Consider the following 23,861-nt stretch of genomic DNA (forward strand, 5'->3'; position numbering starts at 1 on the left):
AGTGGACTTTCCAACTTTTTGTAATTTACAAATCCCTGTCAGCAAACTATAAGCACCTTTAGTGACCCATTCCAGTAGTGTTCTGTACTGTGTTTTGTGTGATTTCTCACAAAGATGAAAAGGCAAAAATAATTAAATAAAATTGGTTGTGCTCACCAGCAGTGGACTGTAGCAGTTGCAAGTACTGAAATATTAAGAAAGAATAGGAATAAAACAGGAAGCACAATCCACCTGCAGTATCGTCTTTTGCGGAAGACCAAATTAAATTAATGGAAATTGCACATGGACACAGTTGTTATTTTTAATTGGTGAATCACTGATTTTTGAATAGTATATAATTTGGTTATAGACTAGCTTAGTTAATCACTTTAGATTGCAGTCCTGTACCTACTTGCTAGGGAGTAAGTACCGTCATATTCAGTGTGACTTACTTCTGAGTAGACATTATGGGATTGTGCTGTTAACTTGAATCTGTTCAACTCACTTATCAGAAAAAAACCTGTTAAGGAAGAAAAGAGAGAATAGCTGAGCAATGCCTTTTGATTGCTATTTATTTATTTATTTGATTTGTACCCTGTCTTTGCACTAAAAAATGGCAGTCAAGATGTTAGTGCTCGGAGCCCTCCGCTTAGAAGCGCCCATGGTCTCTGAGGTTTATTTGGTGATAAAGTTGGCTCACTCCAGAGAAAGTAGCTGAAGACAGAGCTGGCATCAACATCTGGCATCCTTGGGCAGCTGCCAGGACCCGTGACCCTGGCAGGGCTCACTACTTGAATGAATCTTGAATGAAAACAACCTTTAAAATATTATATTTTTTTAATGTTTCTCACTCTCATAGTTGCAGAGGAGTATGAAAATGTATGCATAACTTTAATAAAGCCTCAGAAACCCTACAAAGAACAGCAGTAAAGGAACTGTCCTGCACAACTTCCTCTACTACCCATAGTAGTCATGTACCCTCCTTTTTCCTTTTCCAGAAATCCCAGATGCTGTATCTTTGACTGTGTCCTTCATCACAACATTGTTTATCCAATTTTTTTTTTCAAAATTTGTGAATATTCAAATTCATTTTATTTTGATAAATTAAGCCCGAGTTGTGGAGCTGGTGGTGGCAGTTGTTGGGGTATTAGTGCACATGATACACATATTGTCCTAAGAGGATATCTCCCTCTTATATACACCTATATTGTTCTATTTTCTCTTGGAAAGATTAGTCACTACGTGATTCAGTCTCTTTATTTTTGTAGTGGAAATGTCAGTTGTACTCATGGATCTTTCAAATATGGACACTTGTTCATGACACTATGGCAACGCTCACAAAACAGCTGATTACACAAATGCAGCGTTTCTGTTGCTTTGTATTACAATGTACCCAGTGAGATAGCATTATGAGCTTTATTATGCTGTTAGACATACTCTTGATCTCTCTAGTACTTACTTAAAATTAAAGCCTAAAAGCCTTCAAAATCCCTACTTAAGAAAGATGTCAGGTGAATTATATAATTTATTTTTCTTCACGAAGTCCTATTTTTTGATATATATGTACTAATTTGAAGGACATATATCCCACTGTGTTCCAGTGTCACATTCTGATGTAGGTTATAACATGATTTTTTATTCTTTATAGTTGGCTTGTTACACTGAGACCTCAAGGCTGTGTGGTTTGGGAGGATTTACTGACTGATTTAAAACACGGTGGTTTGGAGGATGGGGGAGTGGTGCACCGGCCTCATACACTCCATCCTCTTCTCCTCCTCCTTGTGTGCTAATTTCTTCCTCCTTATCCAAGTTGCTGATAGTTTGTCATGATGACATCCAAATTGGGCAACTGTGGTTAGTACCAACCTCCAAGCTGTGGTTTTCAAACCTATTTCAAATAATGGTTTGGTGGTTAGTGCTAACTATATTTTGCCCAGTTCAGGTGTCATGGTAAAGTTAAACTATGGTTACAGCAACCTGGAAATGGAGGAGGGAATTGGTTCACAAGAGGAGAGAAAGGAGCATGCAAGCCTACTTTTACCTTTCTAAATCATGGTTTGAGGATTCATCCAGACAGCCTGCATTGCTCATGTAAAAATCTTGTCTTACTCTGCTTTCTTTATATAATAAATTTTAGAAATAGAACCCAGAGGATTTTTTTTCTTCCAGTCTGAGAAAAGTAGCCACAATGTGAAATTTTTCAACATCTTTCTGTAATAGCTTCATTGTGTGCTGAATTCCAAAATAAGCTATCTGCATTCTATAGCAATAGTCCTATTTTAGGCACAGTAAATATAAAGTATTAACTTACGAAGTTTCCCCATCTAAACTGCACCTTTACTTAAAACTGATAAGTAATTCCACAGTTCATCCTACAATATAATTTGGGGTTGTGTTCCTTTATTTAGTTATCTGTTTATTCGCTTGCTTACCTTAAGGATTAAGGCTTCTATTTTCATTAATAAAATTGAGCATAATATGATGTTTAGGGCTGATACGTCTGTTTCCTATTTCAAAATCAATACCTAAAAAACTTGGAAATGCAAATTATGTGATTAGACTTTGATTATTTATAATTTTATTGCTTTTTTTAATTACATAATGGGAAAAATCCAACATTGCATGAACAGACCTCTGTTCATCACCAGGACTTTCCCCTCTAATCCTCCCTGCAGCCTCTATAGCAAAATGTGCTTCAGAGAATCCTGCAACCCTCCTGAGCAGATTTTGAGAGTTTCCGGGGGGAGGGGAATTCCCACCTTCCCATTCTGCTGTGCTTTTGGTAGGAGTTAATTGGCTATTATCCATTGGCTTTAATTCTAAAAATCATGCAACTCATTCATTGTGTCAAAGAGGGCTTTGGGCACCCATCCATACCACATAGGAGACTCCTTTTGAAAATTACAGGGAGCCTCAAAAACAGTTTGTGATATAGCATGAGGGAAAAAGAAAAACTATTAAAGGGGGGGGGGGAAAGTGTCCAAAAATCCTACTATGTATACCCAAGCCCTCAGATGTGTCCAAAGAAGATCTTTGGATCCTGGCTGGTATAAAAAAAAACCTGCTCAAAACAAAACAGTATCCCATCTTGCCCACCTTAACTGAAATCTTTTTATAAGTACTAATATGAAACCAATAACAAAGAAAGAAGAAAAAAGAAAAGGCAAGTCAGTATGAAGAGGACGAGACAGAAAAGGGCTGGAGATAAGAACCCAGAACTATTAGAAGTGCATGTGTTTCAGTACTGATATAAATCAACAACCCTGGCAAAGAAAAGTGTCAATTTCAGCAATATCTCTCCTATTATAAGACACTTTTTTCACTTACTAACTTCTAATATTGAAGCGTTGACCTCTTTGCCACCAAGAAGCTCTTTGAAGTGATGAAACATCTTATTTGGAAAGCACCTATAAGGATAGAATTTTACCCCAAATCAAATAATTTTGATATAATAATTTTGAAAATGATATAAATGAAGATAGATTAATATGACAAAAAGCTTCTTTGGATGTACAGCTTCTTGGTCCAAACCTGAAGAGGCCTGGTGTTCTGGACTACTCAACAGAATGACCTAAAGATGATATAAAACAGACGGATTGCTCTTGCATGTTATAGGAAGAGAATTGTTTTCTTTGTGTCTGCCATTTCAGGGTAGCTATGCAGATTGCTGGCACATTATTTGGATTACTGCTCTCAAGGAGGCATTAGTGATATTAAAAGTAATCATGTCACAATGAGTGAGAAATGTAGAATGGTATATGGAAAGGTAGCTACAGTTTTGCAAAAAGAAACAGCAGGTACAATGTGTGAAGTTCATTTTCTTTCTTCTATTATACAAAGATAGGCCTTGGGAAAAAAATAGATTAAATGAAAAGAAAAGAGCAATCCTGTTTCACAGCAGGTGTTTCTGCTTATTGACAAGAAAAAGAGAATCTCTTTAATATACTTTTTGTTGAGTCTGGCAGAAGGAGTACGAGCTTCATTTTGTGCACTCTTTTGATAGTAATTTATCTATGTTACTGTCAAAATCTGAGAGAGTAATTTTAGACAAATTGTGTGGCACCTGGGAAGTGTATAAAGTATGATGCCAATTTCAGTTCCTAATTAAGTTACTTTCATTTTATAACTTTTCTTGACTTCAAAAATGTAACTTATTTCATTCTTCCTCTCCCACACACACTTTCTAATATAAGGTTTCAGCTACTTAAGGAAACGTCTGTTTCTAGCAAGAAGCTCTGAAGCCACCCAACTCTGCACCAATAAGATGTCCTGTAAAAGCCAGTGCTGTACCAGCAAAGCTGAAGTAGCTCACTAGCAAAAATTGCTCTTGGACTTTGAATTCAGATTCTAAAGTTTTCCCCAGTTCGTCTTAGCATTATTTCAGCCTCATTAGCCCTGATCTCCTGTTACTTTAGAATAACTACGCCAATGGCCTAGTTACTCCTCCCTTCCCTTTCAAAGAAAGACCCAATTTGACATCAGAGCAGGACAAACAATTGGGATCAGAAAATGTAGACAGTGAGGAGCACTTTGGATGCCAGTCACACCTTAACACTTGAAAGTGCAAGGGATGGCAGAGAATTCCACCACGGATCACAGTGAGGCCGAATGCCAGTGCATTCGGCCCCCCGAAATCTGTGGCAGAACGGCCTGCCGCCCCCCCCCCCCCCACGGATCCCCCCTGGGACGAGACTTACCTGGGGCAGATCTTCCGGATGGTGGCAGCAGCGGCGGCAGCTGGTCTTCCGACCGGCTGCCACTGCCGCCATTTGCACTGGGGGGGGGGGTTGGGGGTATTTTTACGTAGTTTTTACGTAGCCTAAAACGTCTGGGTAAAAAAAAAAAAAAGCGTGTGCAAATGGCGGCTATGGCTACCGCCATTTGCGTTCCTTAGTTTGGGCCGTCTTAGTCTACATAAATATTTACGTAGACTAAGACAGCCCAAACTAAGGAATGCAAATGGCGGCGGCCATAGCCGCCGCCATTTGCATACGCGGTTGTTGTTATTTTTTTCCCAGAGCCCTCCGCGGCTGGAAATCCGGCTGTGGACAGCTCTGGCCTGGCTGGGCCTGGCCAGCTTCTCTGCAGAGCTGCTGCAGAGCACAGCCGGCCATGAGGATTCCAGGGGGGAGGAACGGATTCCCCCCCCCCGTCGAGGATTCCGGGGGGAGGGACGGAATGCCTCCCCCCCCATCAACATAATCTGCGAAAGGTAAGTGACTTTCATACATCCCTAGAAAGTGCTACAGAAAAAGCATGGCCTCTTGGATTACTTGAGAGAAAGGGTTAGAGATCTCTTGCACATTATGGGTTAAATCCAATGCCATGCTAGCAGACATCCGCTGGCATGATGGGACTTTCTTCCTCTCTCCTCCCCGCTACAGTCCTCTGTAGTGCCCCAAATCTGCTCCAGTTGAATTCCTAGCAGATTTTGAGGGGGTGACGGGGGGGGGGTAAGGCTGCAGGGGGGAGTTGCCCCCTCCCAGTTCCACTGACGGAACTGCTTCACTCAGCAGAATGAAAACGTTGGATACAAGCCCATGGGAGGGGGAAAATAGACTTGGCTACTCTTGCCCAGACACCCTAAACTGAAGAGCAGAGGACTTGCAGGTTGCGCGCACATGCTATGGGGCAAGAAATAGGTGCGCTCGGTGGGGTAAAGCCCATTGTACTGTCATCCTTGTGCTGATGATTATAATTAGTTTTCCTTCCTATTGTGTATGGAAGGGAACAGCGAAACCCTATAAAATGCCGAAATTCTGCTTAATGCATTTCTCTTGGCAGATTGTAAAGCAAGGGGGAGTATCACATTGAAATAGCTGTAATGTGCTGCTACTATATCTACTTGTTTGGGCTGACACCTCACCCAAAAGGCAAGCACAAAGCTAACTATCATTCATAGTGTACTTTCAGAGCATTATTTATGGATGGCAGCGAGGATCCCATTCACTTATGGTCATCAAAAAAACAGCCCTGAGGGTTAAATGTGAAGTTTGGCATTGGATGTAGTTCTCCTAGCATTGGTGCTAAATATAGTTCTGTATAACAAGAATTTCTATCACAAATTAATTTCCTACGTAGTATGTTTCCCTGATAAGGAACGTTAAGTGTTGTGCACTCAGATTTAGTTGGCTCTGTTCTAAAGTAGGAATACTGCAAGGCATTTTACGTGTGTTTTGTAATGGATTCAGGCAGGCTCCAGGAAAGTTGTAAGCCATAGGGTTACAAACACCCATAGGGTGTTTGGATCAACTAGGAAGTATTTTCAGTGTGTAATGTCTCTCTCTGTCCTTTGCTTCAATTTTTCAGTGCTGTTAGCTGCCCATATTCTGAGATAAATCTGAACAAAGAGCATATCCTTTCAGATCGTTTAAGCGGAGAGATGCCTCTGAATAATCCACCTACTCATTGGAACAGAAAGCCAGAAGTAAATGAAAGATCAGCCTCTCCTGTAATCAAGTAATTATGAACCTAAGAGAATTATAGCTGTACTTTATTATACAGCTCATTGTGCCTTGAAGGCTCAGAAGAGATGTGTATTCTGTGTACTGTCAATGACAGGGGTATATTGGCAACTCATGAGCCTGTGATTTATTTATTTTTAAATGTATGTTTTCTTTAAAAATGGATCCAGGGAGCTACTTTAGGCCTATGCAGCCAAGGCTGTGTGGGCATGTCCAGTGGGATTTCCCTCCCCACCACACACACACACTGATCTCCATGCCATATCAGAAAATGATTTTGAATCTCCCTATAGGTCAAATGGTTTCCCATATGCAGTATGGGAGATTACTATTTGAAAGAAAGAGGTCCAAAGCTCCCCTGGGTGATGGAACAAGTTGCACAGTTTTTTGAATCCTGATCTATGTAAATGTATTCTGTTGATGGAATTTATTCCAATTATCTAGGTGCTTATTTTTTAAATAATCCATTGTTTTGAATGCATCCATTCTAAAAAATATCATTACCTCTTTTTGTGTTGATGAAGAATCTTCCCTCAACCAAAGCTGCTAAAGCCTGAAGAATAGGCTTAAAATGTAATTTTCTTGGGGTAAAATTCTGGAGGGGAAATTAAACGACTGAAAATTAGTTTTGCCTGAAAACCTAGCCATGTATATTATTAGCATGTTCACTAGGCAGCAGAGAAAACAGAAGTCCTCAAATGTTTGTTTGTATACAAGGAGGATTCTTTTTACTAGATTTTTTGGGAATAGTTGTAAGCGTTTTACATTTATGACCAGTCTCCAATGCTTGGCTTTCTATAGAGCCCAACAGCAATCATATTTCTATTCCAGAAATATTCAGTTTTAATCAGTGAGGTCACATGTACTCTGCAGTTTGAAACTACTTAACTGTTGTGGTTTCTCCAAAGAACCAGGGAGTTTTAATTTCAGGGTGGTGAGATTTCTGTATTGCAGAACTCCTTCCCAGTACTTCCCCAATTCGTTCCCAGAACTACAATAACCAACCTTCCTTGATTGGGGAAGTACAACAATTAAATATATTTGAAAGTTGTACAATTATAAATGTGCAGGTTCTAAACATTTTTCAGCACAATGTGAGCAGAGCTTTACATGACACAGCTGTTACATACATCTGGTAAAAGTGTACTATTTCCAGTTTAGCAGTTCACAATGCTGTATCTGCCTGGGTTGGTTTCCTATGCTAGATAGCAAAGCACCATTATTATGAGTAGGCTGGGCTTAAGCAGTAATAGAGTAATTATGTATTTGTTGCCATAGTATTTCAGAGGTGGACTAGAAATCCAACTAAAATAATTGTGTAAATTAACATTGTGCAGATACAACTGGTTTAGATAATGTGTGTGTGTGTGTGTGTGTGTGTGTGTAGATAGTATAATATAAATAACACAAAGCCAGCAATAAATCATACTAATATTTGATATATGTAATACATTATTTTGCATAATGATCAGAAACATGACATCTCTGGAGAAACATTGCAGGCTTACACAATTATTTGGCAATGGTTCACATAACTGGCTATAAGCCTGGAAATAGCCTCTCTTTCTCTAAAACCCTCACTGAAACTCCCCTCCTGAAGATACTGGCCTCCTGAAGCTATTGATCCAGTTCACACGATCAAACAGCCTACCATGACTTATTTATTTAAGCAACTGTGGGCTGCTGTGCACACAGATGGCCATTCTGAATATTCAAGCCATGACGTGGCTTGTTGTGTCATCCAAACCCTGCAGAGGTGGGCTGTGCAAGAGTTAAACAACCCTTGCATAGCCTATTATTTGTTTTGGGATTACGCGAGGGTTGTTTAACCCTTGCACAATCCATCCCCACCAGGTTTGACCACACAACAAGCCACAGTCACAGCCTGAATATTCAAAAGCTGCCCGGCACTCACTGAAACCCATTGTGGGGTAAATAAATAAGCTACAGTGAGCTGCAGTGATTGTGCAAACCAGGTCATTTCATTGCCCATCACAATACTCCTCCTCTCCTCTAAAGCTCTCGTCTTTGTCATGACATGCTAGTTTTCTTGGTAAAGGGAGGTTTGGTTTGGTTTTTAACAAAGGGGAAGCATTCAGACATACAATCTCCCATTTGCAGTCTGAAGTGCAAGTCCCAGAAGGGCTGCACTATGTTTTTTCTACACATTTGAGTTAATTTACAGCAAACAAACTTCCTTTTTCTTTTACATGTTGGAGATTTTATGTTCACAAGCTTCTGTTCCCAAGCTTTTTTTCTAATATTTTCATTGCAAGATTTTTAAACATCTAGAAGCTTGGAACCTAACTTTCTGCTCCATGAGTAGAAAGAGCTTGCCATCATAGAAGAAGAGTTTATTGATTGATTGATTGATTGATTGACTGATTGATTGCATTTATACCCCGCCTTTCTCCCTCTCGCAAGGAACTCAAGGCGGCTTACATTATCCTCCTCCTCACCGTTGTATCCTCACAACAACAACCCTGTGAGGTAGGTTGGGCTGAGAGTCTGTGACTGGCCCAAAGTCACCCAGTGAGCTTCCATGGCCAAGTGGGGACTAGAACCCAGATCTCCCGGCTCCCAGTCCGTCACTCTCACCACTACACTACACTGGCTCTACAAGAGTTGTGCTCATGGAAGGACCTCTTCTGCTCAGGGAAAAAAATCTTCTGTGAGCACAGCTCTCCTTCCAAGAATGGAAGCTCCTTCCACTTACGCACCAAAAAGGAAGGATCCAAGCTATTTTGTGTTGTTAGAAATAGTATTGAAATTACATATATGTTCACCAGAGGTTCTGATTTTGCTCTAGTTGAAAAAAAGAAATATAGGTGCTAGTCAACATCTTGAGCCTAGAGGTAATAAATTCCAAAAAAGATATTGCCAGGTTTGTGCTAATTGTGGAGTAGTATTTTCAAAAAAAGGTATCTGCTTCAATTCTAAAACAAATGTTAATAGCAGGTAGGAAACATTATATGCCCTATCTTCTTGTTCCTTGGAGTTGGGTTTGATATTAACTCTTCAGTTCAGTGATTAATTTCTACATACATGCTGGCTTTTGAAAGTTTGTTCTTTTATTTTTAAATAGTAATAGAAAATGTTCAAGTCCTAGTCACACTGGCCTAAAATCTTCAGTTCATCTCCATTCATCAAAGCAGGAAGACACAGACGTGAAACCTTTTTGCAAAAAGCCTCTAATGTGTGATGTCAAAGAAAAGAACTACAGGTATCTTTCGGATATGTTTAAACTAAGGAGTACTCTGGTCTAATCCTCATAATCCCCGTGCCAGTAATTGCTTCCCCAAAATAAGTGCTTAGTTCAGGTTTCTTAATCGTTAAATATACAGTATCACATAAATGATGGACTCTATCACTCAATTAGCTAAATTTCTGGAGGACTAATGCAAATGTGTTATAGTGCTTACATCAAATCATCAAATGAGGATGATTTTGCTCAATTCTGTATATCTTAGTGATGGAGACATCAGCAGAAGTTTTGGGATTAGAAATGCTTGTTTGTGTTTGGCAAACAAGTAACTAATTACATATAATGTTTAAATGCCAGCCATGCCCCATCTCCTGCCCCACATTCTCTGTTAAGTGTGTGTGTGTGTGTGTGTGTGTGTGTCCCAGCATTAGAGGGAAAGCTCCCCTTTTTAATGCTAATTGCTATGCTGGGGGTGGGGTGGGGGAGTTCATGGAGATCAGAGCTGGGAAAGGAAGGTTTATTTATTTATTTAAAATATTTCTATCCCACCCTACATCATTAAGATCTCAGGGCAGCAAACAGATAAAATCAATGTAAACAGTATGAAACAATAAATAATTTAAACACCTAAAAACGTATTAAACTATTAAACAAGCTAAAACCAGTTAAAATCTAAAACAATAAAGCAGTTAAAACAATGTGCTAGGGAATGCATTTAGCCCTCAAAGGCTTCGGTAAAAAGCCACGTTTTTACTTGGCACCGAAACGAGGCCAATGTCTGTGCCAATCAGGCCTCCAAAGGGAGGGCATTCCACAACTGGGGTGCCACAGCAGAGAAGGCTCTCTCCCACATTCCACTATAGTGTATGTCTCGTACTGGGGGACGCAGAGGAAGGCCCCTCCAACAGATCTCAGTTCTCGGGCAGGCATATATAGGGATAGGCACTCCCTCAAATATCAAGGTCCTAAGCCACTTAGGGCTTTAAATGTCATCACCAAAACCTTGAATTCCGACTGGAAGCATATTGGCAGCCAGTGCAATTCCTTTAAAACAGGTGTTATATGGTTTTTATGAGGTGTTCAGGTCAGCACTCTAGCTGCTGCATTTTGCACTAGCTGCAGCTTCCGACTCGTCTTCAAGGGCAGCCCCATGTAAAGTACATTGCAGTAGTCTAATTGGGAAGTTACCAGCGCATGTACTACTGTGGCTAGGTTATCCCTGCCCAGGAAAGGCCGTAGCTGGTGGATCAGCCAAAGCTTGCCCCAAGTAAGCCAGGCCACAGGGTCCACCTGGGACTCCAGTGACAGGAATGGTTCTAGGAGTACTCCCAAGCTACGCGCCTGCTCCTTCAGGGAGAGTGCAACCCCATCCAGGACAGGTCACTTACCCAATTCCCGGACTCAGGAACCACCAATCCACGGAGCTTCTGTCTTGTCAGGATTTAGCTTCAGTTTATTGGCCCTCATCCAGCCCATTATAGCCTCCAGGCACCGGCCCAGCACCTTCACTGCCTCAGATGACTCCGATGACAAGGAGAAATAAAGCTGAGTATCGTCAGCATACTGGTGACACCCCACCCCCAAACTCATAATGACCTCTCCCAGTGGCTTCATATAGATGTTGAACAGCATGGGGGATAGAATAGAACCCCTGGCACCCCACAGCTTAAAAGCCATGGGGTAGAACGGGAATCCCCCAATACCACTCTCTGGAATCGGCCCTGCAGGTAGGAGCAGAACCACTGTAGCACAGTGCCCCCATCCTGCAGAGCTGATTCAGTAAGACACTATGATCAATGGTGTCAAAAGCCACTGAGAGATCCAGGAAGATCAACAGGGTTGCACTCCCCCTTTCTTTCACCCGGTGTAGGTCGTCAGTCAAAGCATCCAAGGCCGTTTCAGTGCCATACCCTGGCCTGAAACCAGACTGAAATGGGTACAGATAATCCCTTCTCCATGTGCTGCAATCCTAATACCAGATGCAGTGGTTTAATTAACAAACAAAACAATGTGATTGCTAATAACATCATTAATATTTTGTGTAGTTAGGCCCTAACTTGATGAATATGATTTTGCAAGGTGGATGAGGTCCATGCATGGAATTTGGCTGCCTCTTGCAGATCTTCCATTTTGGACATAAAAATGGCAGCTTCCTGGGGGTAGGTTCTCAGCATCAGGGCAAGCATGTGGTTTTCCTGCCCTGATAATACTGATCAGTATTTGGTGGAAGGGTCAGGTTCTGGGAAACCCATCACCTCTTCCCCCCACCCCACCCCACCCCCATCCAAGTGATCAGCGTTACACAACTGCACAGGAGCATCTCTGACACAAGTAATCAGGACAGGCGTTAAAAACTGTTTAAATGTGAACACACTGACCCAACTGTCTTGTTTAATGCTGAATACTGTGAAGCCAAGATTCACTTGGCTGTCAACAGTTCAGTTGTCAATAGTTGAGTACTTCTTCTATTGAACAAGGAAAATTGAAGGTAGTTAGTCCGGTTATAAGCCACATTGCTGCCTTGTGTGGGGTTGCTATAGAAACTAGAATGCTGCAACTGACTCCGACCCTGTAAAGCATTGCAATAAGAATGTATTAATGTGTGACGCATTTTTTACTAATAATTTTTTGAACATGATATTAGAAGTAAGCACATGATTAGCAGGGTTAATGACACTAATCAATGTATTGAACCAATTCTAACCCATGCAACATGCGCTGTGCCTTTGGGATGGTTTATATGCAGTGTTTTTATAAAGCTGGCACAAAGTTTATACTGCCCACCTGAGTAATTTCGAGAAATATTACCATGTGTTTGTTGCTGTATTTCTCTTTATTTTCTATTCAGTTTATTGTGTAACCAATATGTCTATCAGAATTAACAATTTTGTCTCCAGGATTACATTTCTGAATTTGTTTAGCAAGTGGTGCCTTCTTTCTAATATAATTAATAAACAGCTCCTCTGTTTATTAATTTGTGTTTGAATTTGTCTAGTGGTCATGCCATTGTATAGCAAGTTGTGTGAACATAGAGTGCCATAGCTTGCTGTACCACAGTTAAAAGAAACTAACTACTGTAGTCACATAAACTCTTATGGACCAAAGAAATGTTTGTGAACATTCTCATTATATTTTTCTGTCCCTGAAATATTTAGATTTTATGGAATTGACACAGACCTTGCAATGGCCGTAATATCAGTTTCCAGAAATATTACCATCAAGTATCCTATTAAAGTCATGATTCATCTATCACAGTAACCTTATTCTAACATTAACCAAAAGACAACAACGGTCAAAGCTTCTGACTCATATAAATCAGCTCTTTTCATGGAGCTCTCATTCTCAGTATGTAGAGATACACAAGATTTAATTTCCTTTATAAAAGAAGTATTCTGTAGTATTTATGTTATCCATAGAATGCCCCCAACTTCTTTATAGCAGATATAGATATTTATGGTTTTAATTTTTAAAATCTTTTTATTTTTTTAAAAAGAAAATAGTGTTGTCATGCTATACCATTGAATGAGGGGAGAAAATATTTGCCCAAGTACCTTGGTTTGGTGGATATTATCTTGCCACCGTACAGTGGGATTCCTTTAATGTAACACTAACACATCATATTCTTAACGTCCCTAGTATTAAGTGGGGATGACAACATGTGACTAGGGATAAAGCACACTGTCTGGGAAAGTTAATTACATGCAGTTGATAATTCACAATTGTGCTTGGATTATTTTAGCTTCCTATGTAATTAAGAATAAATTAAATCTCTTGAAAGCTAGATCAAATTATTTTTCTATAATTAGAATGTCTAAAAGCTTATTTTTCATTATTAGTGTTTCCCTACAAAGGAGAACAAAATAACCAGAAACAGCTCTGATTATTAATGGAGTTGTGCATATCAATGGCAAGAGTGGTTACAGAAAACTGAGTTCATTTTCAAACTTCATTATGAAGTTACAGTTTCTTAAATCATTTTCATTCTCCCCTTGTGTAAGTTTTATTTTCTGCTTATTTTCTATGGGCAAAGTGCTTTGCACAATATCTAATTCTTCCCCATAGCATCTAGCTCCTTTACCTCCAGACTGCTTTCATCAGCATACCTGTGTGACATGTTTCTGCCTAAAGTTATTTTTCGTTGCAGTTAAGCTGTATATTTCACAAATACATCAAGGCTTAACACAATCTAGCAGAGGGGTCCTCAAAGCAGCATACGCAAAAACCTCCAATTTTCCTGTGAAGCTTTCCACTCCCTGGCCCCTTCAAAACATGGTTTTTAATTTTAAAAAGTGAAAAATGTTAGAACACCAGGTTCTCCTTCCTGTTCCTGAACCTTCTGCTGATCAGTGGTTGGTCAGGCAGGAAGAGAAGGAAAGAGTTGCTTCCCGGCCCTATGCAATCTTCTTCTGTCCACACAGACCTTTCCCCTTTGCTCTCTCTCGCCTTGCTATTTTTCTCCCCTCTACCACTTTGCCTTACTATTTCTCCCTCACTTCCAGCCTCTAGCCTTGCTATTTCTCTCTCTGCCTGACCTGTTCACCTTGTTGTTTCTTTCCCTTCCTAGCCTTACTCTTTCTCACTATTTCCCCCTCCCTCCCAGTCCCTAGCCTTGCTCTTTCTCTCCCTCTCACCCCCTTTATCTTGCTATATCTTGCTCCTCCCAGCCCCAGCCTTGTTCTTTTTCTTTCTCTTCCCAGCCCCTTCTCTCATTCATACACACATAGAGCACCTTCCTGGGTGAGGGCTTTGATGGCAGAGGAAGAAGTAGAAGCATCAGGTGGGGAATGATGTGTTGAGCGTGGGGCTGAAGTAGAGGAAATGTTTTCTTGCCTTTTGGAGCTGGGGGTATTTTCCTTTCCTCTGGAGCTGGAGAAGGGTGTGTGAATGGATAGGATGAGAAGAGCAATCCTATGAAGGTCTACCCAGAAGTAATTCTCATTGAGTTCCATGTGAGTATGTATAGGTTTCTATGGAGTCAATGTGTGGATTGGTTTTGGAGTTCCTCTGTTTCTACTCAGTTACTTGGGTGAATTATTTGTCTTTTGACTAGCCAGGCCTCCACAGCAGCCATTATGTGAATAGCCGATGTCAGGGTGGAAACTGAGCCAATAGAGCCCCAGAGCAGTTCTGATTCTGAGGAGGAACAGCAATCCGTGGGAGAGGAGCTCGCTCATCTCTCACAAGCACAGCAGCTGGCAGAGATTCCTCCTGCCAGCATTCCTGGGATAGATAGTGACCCTGGCAGTGAGAGAGCGCTGGAGGGGGGCTTGCTGGATGCTTGGCGCAGATGCAGGGAGCGACAACAGATGGCGGGCGTAGAAAGGAGGCGTAGCGCTCGCTTGGCGCGCAAACAACGGTCGCGTCCCGAGGACCCAAAAGAAAGAGGGAGGATCTCTCCATAGCCCATAAGTTCAGGGTCTTCCCATGGTTCTTCAAATGGGGACAAACTGCCTTACCTGGAGCTTAGGCTACTCTGCTATCTTTCCCCAGTGCTGCTCCTTGCTTAGTCGGTAGTGATTAGTATCTGAAAGAGTAATAAAGGAATAAAGTCTCGGAAAGAATGCCTCGTTGTCTGTGTCCTGAGCTGGCTATTGGTGGGGACTGCAAGAGGCAGCTAGGGTGCTCCTGACAGCCACATCCTCTATGAGGGCTGTTTTGTGCAGTTGCCCACAGCAGTTTCTCAAATTCCCATACGGGTCCAGAAAGGTTGGGGACCCCTGATCTAATATGTTGTTGTTGTTCAGTCATGTCTGACTCTTCGTGACCCCATGGACCATAGCACGCCAGGCCTTCCTGTCCTCTGCTCTCTCCCGGAGTGTGCTCAAGTCCATATTCATTGCATCGGTGATGCTACCTAGCCATCTCATCCTCTGCCGTCCCCTTCTCCTTTTGCCTTCAATCTTTCCCAGCATCAGGGTCTTTTCCAGGGAATTTTCTCTTCGCATTAGGTGGCCAAAATATTTGAGCTTCAGCTTCCGTATCTGTCCTTCCAATGAGCACTCAGGGTTGATTTCCTTTAGGACTGACTGATTTGACCTCCTTGCAGTCCAGGGGACTCGTAAGAGTCTTCTCCAGCACCACAGTTCGAAAGCATCAATTCTTCGGCGCTCAGCCTTCCTTAGAGTCCAGCTCTCACAGCCATACGTTGCTACTGGGAAAAACATAACTTTGATTATACGAACCTTTGTCAGCAAGGTGATGTCTCTGCTTCTTACTATGCTGTCTAGGTTTGCCATAGCTTTCCTCCCAAGGAGCAAGCGTCTTTGAATTTCATGGCTACAGTCACCGTCTGCAGTGATCTTGGAGCTCAAGAAAATAAAATCTGTCACTGCTTCCATTTCTTCCCCTTCTATATGCCAGGAAGTGATGGGGCCAGATGCCATGATCTTGGTTTTTTGATGTTGAGTTTCAAACCAGCTTTTTCCTCAAATTTCTTTGCATTGTTCATTTACGAAGGCCTTCTTGTCTCTCCTTGCTGTTCTCTGGAAATTTGCATTCAGTTGGATATATCTTCCCCTTTCTCCCTTGCTTTTCGCTTCCCTTCTTTCCTCAGCTACTTGTAAAGCCTCATCAGACAGCCACTTTGCTTTCTTGCATTTCTTTTTCTTTGGGATGGATTTCGTTGCTGCCTCCTGAACAATGTTACGGACCTCCGTCCATAGTTCCTCAGGCACTCTATCAGGTCTAATCCTTAAATCCATTCCTCACCTCCACTATATATTCATAAGGGATATGATTTAGGTCATACCTGAATGGTTTAGTGGTTTTCCCTACGTTCTTCAATTTCAGCCAAAATTTTGCATTAAGAAGCTCATGATCTGAGCCACAGTCAGCTCCAGGTCTTGTTTTTACTGACTGTATGGAGCTTCTCCATCTTTGGCTGCAAAGGACATAATCAATCTGATTTCGATATTGACCATCTGGTGATGTCCATGTGTAGAGTCGCCTCTTGTGCTGTTGGAAAAGAGTGTTTGCTTTGATCAGCATGTTCTCTTGGCAAAACTCTATTCGCCTTTGTCCTGCTTCATTTTGTATACCAAGGCCGTGCTCGCCTGTTATCCCGGTGATTTCTTGTCTTCCTACTTTAGCATTCCAATCCCCTGTGATGAAAAGGACATCTTGTTTTGGTGTTAGTTCTAGAAGGTGTTGTAGGTCTTCATAGAACCGATCAACCTCAGCTTCTTCAGCATCAGTGGTTGGGACATAGACTTGAATTACTGTGATGTTGAATGGTTTGCCTTGGATTCGTACTGAGATCATTCTATCGTTTTTGAGATTGTACCCCAGTACTGCTTTTCCCACCCTTTTGTTGTCTGTGAGTGCTACTCCATTTCTTCTAAGGGATTCTTGCCCACAGTAGTAGATATAATGGTCACCTGAATTAAATTTGCCTATGCTTGTCCATTTTAGTTCTCTGATTCCCAAGATGTCGCTGTTTAATCTTGCCATCTCATGTTTGACCACCTCCAGCTAGGGATGTACGAAAGTCACTTACCTTTCTGCAGATTCTGTTCATGGGGGGGGGGGGGAGGCGTTCCCTCCCTCCCCCCGGAATCCTCAACGGGGGGGAGGCAATCCAGTCCTCCCCCCCAGAATCCTCGATGGCTGGCTGTGTTCCGCAGCGGCTTTGCAGAGCAGCCGGCCAGGCCCAGGCCAGGGCCGTCCACAGCTGGATTCCCGGCCGCGGAGGGCTCTGGGTAAAAAAAACAACAAAAATGCGTATGCAAATGGCGGTGGCTATGGCTGCTGCCATTTGAGTTCCTTATTTTTCTTCATCTTAGTCTACGTCAATATTTACGTAGACTAAGACGAAGAAAAGAAAGGGGAAAGCAAAAAGCAAACGACGTAGGCTAAGATGAAGAAAAATAAGGAACGCAAATGGCGGTGACGGTAGCCGCCGCCATTTGCGTACGCGTTTTGTTGTTGTTTTTTACCCAGATATGATAAGCTATATAAGTCTTTACGTAGCCTATCACGTCTATGGGTTGGAAAAAAAAACGCAGACTGCAGATGGCAGCGGCGGCAGCCAGTTGGAAGACCAGCCACCACCGCCGAAGCCGCCACTGGAGCCACCGCCGTCCGGAACATCCGCCCCAGGTAAGTCTCGTCCCGGGGGGGATCCACGGTGGGGTGGCAGGCCGTTCCGCGATTGAGATCCGTTGCGGAATTCTCTGACATCCCTACCTCCAGCTTACCTTGATTCATTGTTCTTACATTCCAGGTTCCTAAACAATATTGTTCTTTACAGCATCGGACTTTCTTTTCACCACCAGACACATCCACAGCTGAGTGTCCTTTCGGCATTGGCCCAGCTGCTTCACTCTTTCTGGCACTACTTGGAAATTCCCTCTGCTCTTCCCCAGTAGTATACTGGACACCTTCCGACCTGAGGGGCTCATCTTCCGGCATCATATCTTTTAGCCTTGTGATACGTTCCATGGGGTTTTCTTGGCAAGAATACTGGAGTGGGCTGCCATTTCCTTCTCCAGTGGACCACATTTTGTCAGAACTCTCCGCCATGACCTGTCCGTCTTGGGTGGCCCTGCACGGCATAGCTTATGGCTTCACTGAGTTACGCAAGCCCCTTTGCCACAACAAGGCAGTGATCCATTAAGGGGGATCTAATATGTTAGTCACAACAAAATCCTGTTTATCAAAGGGACTTGAGTTAGCTGACATTAAACCCCACTCCATTGCTTTCAATGGGATTTAGTTGTGACTAAATTGTGCTGGATTATTTCTCCTGATCTTCAGTAGCTAAGGGCTAGGGCTTTTCTAGCCCTCTCAGCCTACACTTTGATCACTTTGGTATGCATGCCCACGAATATGTGCGCTGCTTCCCTGTGGCATGAACCCATGCCACTGGGGAGTGTGCATGAATTGCTGTTCCGTTTTACATCACCTTCATAATGAATTAACATAGTGAGTTAATTCCTTCACTACATTCTGAATAGCATGGAATTAAATTATGTGGATGTAGCAGTTACCACAGATGAAATTGTTGGTTCCTATTTTTTAAAATTGCATTTTGTTTTGTCCATGCCTTGTTAATTGTTTTATCTTGCTGTCTTCATTGCTTCGTGCTCCAGGATATCCTTTTCTCCAATAATGCACTCATTTATGAGCCATCCACATTTCTGTGTTAAAATAGCAGTGAGTTGCTATGTGACAATTGGTTGCACCCAGTAAATATTCATAAAACTGGCTTCCATTTTTGTTATTTACTTTAAAATATACCCATGTGTTCAAGCTATTACTGATATTAAAACATTGTCATTCTGTGTTTCAACATCAAGCAATCCAGCAATTAAAGCTTGATTAAGTATTTCTGTATTATTTGCTAAACCATAGGATTGTTTTGAAGGTTTGGCCCTCTCCTCTAAATCTTGTTGTTTTTCTGTTTTTCTTAATAGCAGGTGCAAAGGAAAATATATCTAATAGGTTTTACATGACTGTTTTAATTTATAAAGCATCTACTGTCAAATATAATGATAAAGCAGTGTTGAAATAATGTAAACTGATAAGTAATGTGCCGATTATACAAGTAGTTCATATAATAAAAATATATGTTCCCATTTCCGTGCTTCACAAGAGGCATATGTGCTTGTGCAATAGCTGTCATTTAAAAATCTGGGAGATGGACTTAGTGCGCTTTAGGAGACGCACTGTTTGTTATATTTTAGTCCTTTGCTTCCTCCAAGGAGCTAAGGCAAGCAATATACATGGTTCTTCCCCTACCCCCTCCCATTTATCCTCACAACAATCCTGTAAGATAGCCTAAGAGAGAGTGACTGGCCTGATGTTTCTGAGTGCGGGTTTAAAGCTGGGTTTCCCAGCACTCGAATAACATTGGCTATCCAGGCACATGAATGTATCTCTATAACTTTCAACAGATAATGTCATTCTCCCTGATATACAGCCTAACCCAATGTATAGTTGGAAGTAAGTCCTACAGAGTTTAGTGGGACTTAGTCCCATGTGAATGTGCATAGGACTATAGCCTTAACACAGCCTTCCCCTGCCTGGTGCTCTCCAGATGTGTGGATTATAATTCCCAGCGTGCTAGAAGTTGTAGTCCAACACTTTTGGAGGGCACCAGGTTGGGGAAGGCTGGCTTAGAGATACTCCTGTTAAAACAGATCCAAGTGTTTGCTCTGTGGACATTCTTCCTGCAAATTTTTTCCCCCTCCCTTACGTAAGCCACTGTGGGCTGTCCCATTTAAGGTGCTGTCATATAATTAGTGGAGTGCCAGGTCTTTGATCAGATGTATTTCAGATCTCACTTCAGTCTCTTATAGTGACACATCCTTCCTGGTAGCTTCTCAGTAACAGGATAGAACTGGGTGTTTGTCCCAGACAATCAAATCCTTGAAAGATAGAGTGACTTGAAGAAGATATTACTGAAAATAATCGTGTCTGAGTGCTACATTGTTTTGTTGAGTTTGCCCCTTTCCCTCTTTATAGGAAATCTCACATAAGTGAGATTGATAAAGAGCCTTGTTATCATAAACTGACACCAATTTCAGTAAGGCTGGTTGGCTTCCATTGAGATAGACTGGGCAATTTCCATCTCTCAGTACATTTCCATAGATAATGTGAAGGACACAGAGTTCCTGATGAGTTGTTTTCTTTTCAGGTTGTTCAGGAACTTGTTGTTTCTCAACTTTGTCTTGCTGTAGGTGTTTATGTGGGGCTCTTTGCAGTAAGACTATTGTCAGGGAATCATGAGACTGACAGCAGACAAGAAAGGTCTGATGTACACTTTGACCTGGTTCACACAATCACAAAGGGTCAAACAAGCCACCTTGGATTAAACAAGCCAACAACAGTCCATTGGTTATTTGACAGTTGTTTCCCTCTCCAACAAGCTATGCCAACCAGGTTGAAATGACATGACAAGTAATTAGGCAAATCGCATGCTGGCATGCACCAAGGATTAAACAAGCCATGGAGGCTTGTTTAACCCTCAGTGATCATGTGAACCAGCCCACCATCATCTTGAAGATACATTGTTATTTAATTAAAGGTGAAGGCCTTCTATTCCTTAGGGGATACCAAACAATCAAGGAACTTGCTAAGAAGGATGGGTGTGAAGGAAGGAAGATGGAAAGTGAAGAGTCCTCTCTAAATGAAACCAAAGGTAACTACTTCCTGTTATATTTGGCAATGTACATGATTTTTTAAATGCCACAAATTAATATTTTAAACTGATATGTATGGAATGCATCTCCAGTAGCTGTTGGAAATCTGAGCTGAGCTGTACTGCAGTCATAGCATTGTTCTCTATTATGTTGGTCCTAGGGCATGGTCTGAGGGCACATGATGCAGCTACCTTGCAGAAACTAGGGGTCTGGTTACTGCCTGGGAACATCGGACAGTACATAGGAAGCCTATGTATGTCACCTTGAGTTCCATTATGGAAGAAAGTCAGGATATGAATATACTAAACATAAATAACATTAAACTAATAAAGGAGATATAGAAGAGAGATGTTTAGTCTGAAAGAATGGACAGGAGAGCAACTTCTTACATGTAAAAAGGATTTTGGAGGTCAAGCAATGATTTGTGAGGATGGCTTATTTGGTGAATAGTTATGAACTGCAAGAGGATGCTCAAGCCCAGTTGCAGGGTGTGGGGACGTGACTGGCAATTGGGGGCAGTAATGGTAGATGGATTTTACAGGGGTTGAGGAAAATGGCACACTAGAGTTGATGGTAAGGAATTCAGATTCACAGCGTGGTGGTTCCAAAACTGCGAGAACCACAGCTATAGGAACTTTGCAAATTGCAGCTGATTTTATTATTTATTTATTTATTTATTTCATTTCTATACCGCCCAATAGCAGAAGCTCTCTGGGCGGTTCACAAAAATTAAAACCAAACAACACACAATAAAACAATTTAAAATATATAGAACATTAAAACCACAATATAACAATACAACCACAATAAAACCTAGCAGCAGTGCAAGAGTTTAAAATACAGATTTAAAACAGCAAAGATAAAAATTTAGAAAGCTAAAATGCTAAAATGCCTGGGAAAATAAAAAGGTCTTCACCTGGCGCCGAAAGGAATACAATGTAGGTGCCAGGCGAACCTCACTAGGGAGCTCATTCCAGAGCCGGGGTGCCACAGCAGAAAAAGCCCTCCTCCTAGTAGCCACCCGCCTCACTTCCTTTGGCAGGGGCTCACGGAGAAGGGCCGCTGATGATGATCTTAAGGTCCGGGCAGGCACATATGGGAGGAGGCGATCCTTCAGGTAACCTGGCCCCAAGCCATTAAGGGCTTTGAATGTTAACACCAGCACTTTGAATCGGGCCCGGAAGTGGACTGGCACCCAGTGCAGCTGGAAAAGTACTGGCGTAATATGAGCTCGCAGGCCAGTCCCTGTTAACAATCTTGCTGCCCTATTTTGGACCAGCTGAAGTTTCCGGACCGTTTTCAAAGGCAGCCCCACGTATAACGCACTGCAGTAATCCAGACGAGATGTTATCAGAGCATGGATAATTGTAGCAAGGCTATCTCTGTCCAGATAAGGGCGTAGTTGGTATACCAACCTAAGCTGATAAAAAGTGCTCCGTGCCACTGAGTTCACCTGTGCCTCAAGTGACAGTTCTGGATCCAAGAACACCCCCAAACTACGAACCTGATCCTTTAGGGGGAGTGCAACCCCCTCCAGAACAGGTTGAATATCACCTAGCCGGGCAGACGAACCACCCACTAACAGTACCTCCGTCTTGTCTGGATTGAGTTTCAGTTTATTAGCCCTCATCCAGTCCATTACCGTGCCCAGGCCCTGATTCAGAACAGCCACTGCCTCACCTGGTTTTGATGAGAAAGAGAGGTAGAGCTGGGTGTCATCTGCATATTGATGGCACCTCAGCCCACACCTCCAGATAACCTCCCCCAGCGGTTTCATGTAGATGTTAAACAGCATGGGGGATAAAATAGAGCCCTGTGGAACCCCATGGCATAATTGCCATGGCACAGAGCAATAATCCCCCAGCACCACCTTCTGGAATCGGCCATCCAAGTAGGAGCGGAACCACTGTAATGCAGTGCCTCCAACTCCCAACCCAGACAACCTATCCAGAAGGATACCATGGTCAGTGGTATCGAAAGCCGCTGAGAGGTCCATGAGAATCAACAGGGTCGCACTCCCCCTGTCCCTCTCCCGGCAGAGGTCATCCCACAGGGCGACCAAGGCAGTTTCCGTTCCAAAACCAGGCCTGAAGCCCGATTGAAATGGATCTAGATAATCTGTTTCATTCAAGAGTGCCTGGAGCTGTCCTACAACCACCCGCTCAAGCACCTTGCCCAGGAAGGGGATGTTGGCCACTGGCCTAATTGTTAACATCCTCTGGGTCCAGGTTAGGCTTTTTCAGGAGTGGTCTAATTACTGCCTCTTTTAAAGCGGCAGGCACCACTCCCTCTCTCAAGGAGGAATTTACAACCTCCTGGACCCAGCCGGACAACCCCTCCTTGTTTGATTTAATAAGCCATGAAGGGCAAGGGTCAAGCACACAAGTGGTCGATTGGACTTGGCCAAGCACCTTGTCTGCATCCTCAGGCCTCAGTAACTGAAACTCATCCAATAAAACTGAACCAGATGGTGCTCTGAACGCCTCTACCAATGGAACTGCATTAATGGTGGTGTCCAATTCATGACGAATCTGAGCGACTTTATCCTCAAAGTGCCATGCAAACTTGTCACAGCGTGCTACCGAGGGTTCCACTGTCTCTCTCCCTGTCCCAGAATGTATCAGGCCGCGAACCACTCGGAAAAGCTCTGCTGGACGACACTGAGAAGATGCAATGCTGGTGGAAAAGAACTGTCTCTTTGCCACCCTCACCGCCACAGAGTAGGCTTGTTAGTGGGCTCTTACCTGTGTTCGGTCAGACTCAGCACGAGTTTTCCTCCACCTGCGTTCTAGCCATCTCCCCTCTTGCTTCATTGCCCTCAGCTCAGGTGTATACCAAGGAGCTGGCCGGGCTCTGCTCAGAGGGAGAGGGCGCTTGGGCGTGATCATGTCAACCGCCCGAGTCATCTCTGCATTCCACAGAGCAACCTGGGCTTCGACAGGAGCACCAGCCATACCAGCAGGAAAATCCCCCAGAGCCCTCTGGAATCCATCGGAATCCATTAATCTCTGGGGGCGGACCATTTTAATAGGTCCCCCACCCTTGCAGAGGGAGAAGGCTGCCAGGACAGGA

The 23,861-nt window shown here is 42.7% G+C and overlaps 1 protein-coding gene across 11 annotated transcripts in view; it reads left to right on the top strand.

Annotated features, from left to right (window-relative positions):
* L3MBTL3 (L3MBTL histone methyl-lysine binding protein 3) overlaps window positions 1-23,861 on the top strand; it is a 107,416-nt gene that overhangs the window by 76,297 nt on the left and 7,258 nt on the right. For 10 of the 11 annotated variants that reach the window (XM_084827499.1, XM_084827493.1, XM_084827492.1 and 7 more), the window contains exons 17-19: window positions 6,289-6,438; window positions 9,529-9,666; window positions 20,697-20,788. In XM_084827499.1, the coding sequence (XP_084683625.1) occupies window positions 6,289-6,438; window positions 9,529-9,666; window positions 20,697-20,788 (380 nt within the window). Of the gene's footprint in view, window positions 1-6,288; window positions 6,439-9,528; window positions 9,667-17,586; window positions 17,746-20,696; window positions 20,789-23,861 lie in introns of all 11 variants that reach the window. The other variant, XM_084827490.1, reaches the window with a different exon arrangement.

This window comes from Heloderma suspectum, chromosome 1, assembly GCF_057233095.1.
Source record: "Heloderma suspectum isolate Gila_16-S chromosome 1, 16-S_ref, whole genome shotgun sequence".
Taxonomy (NCBI): domain Eukaryota; kingdom Metazoa; phylum Chordata; class Lepidosauria; order Squamata; family Helodermatidae; genus Heloderma; species Heloderma suspectum.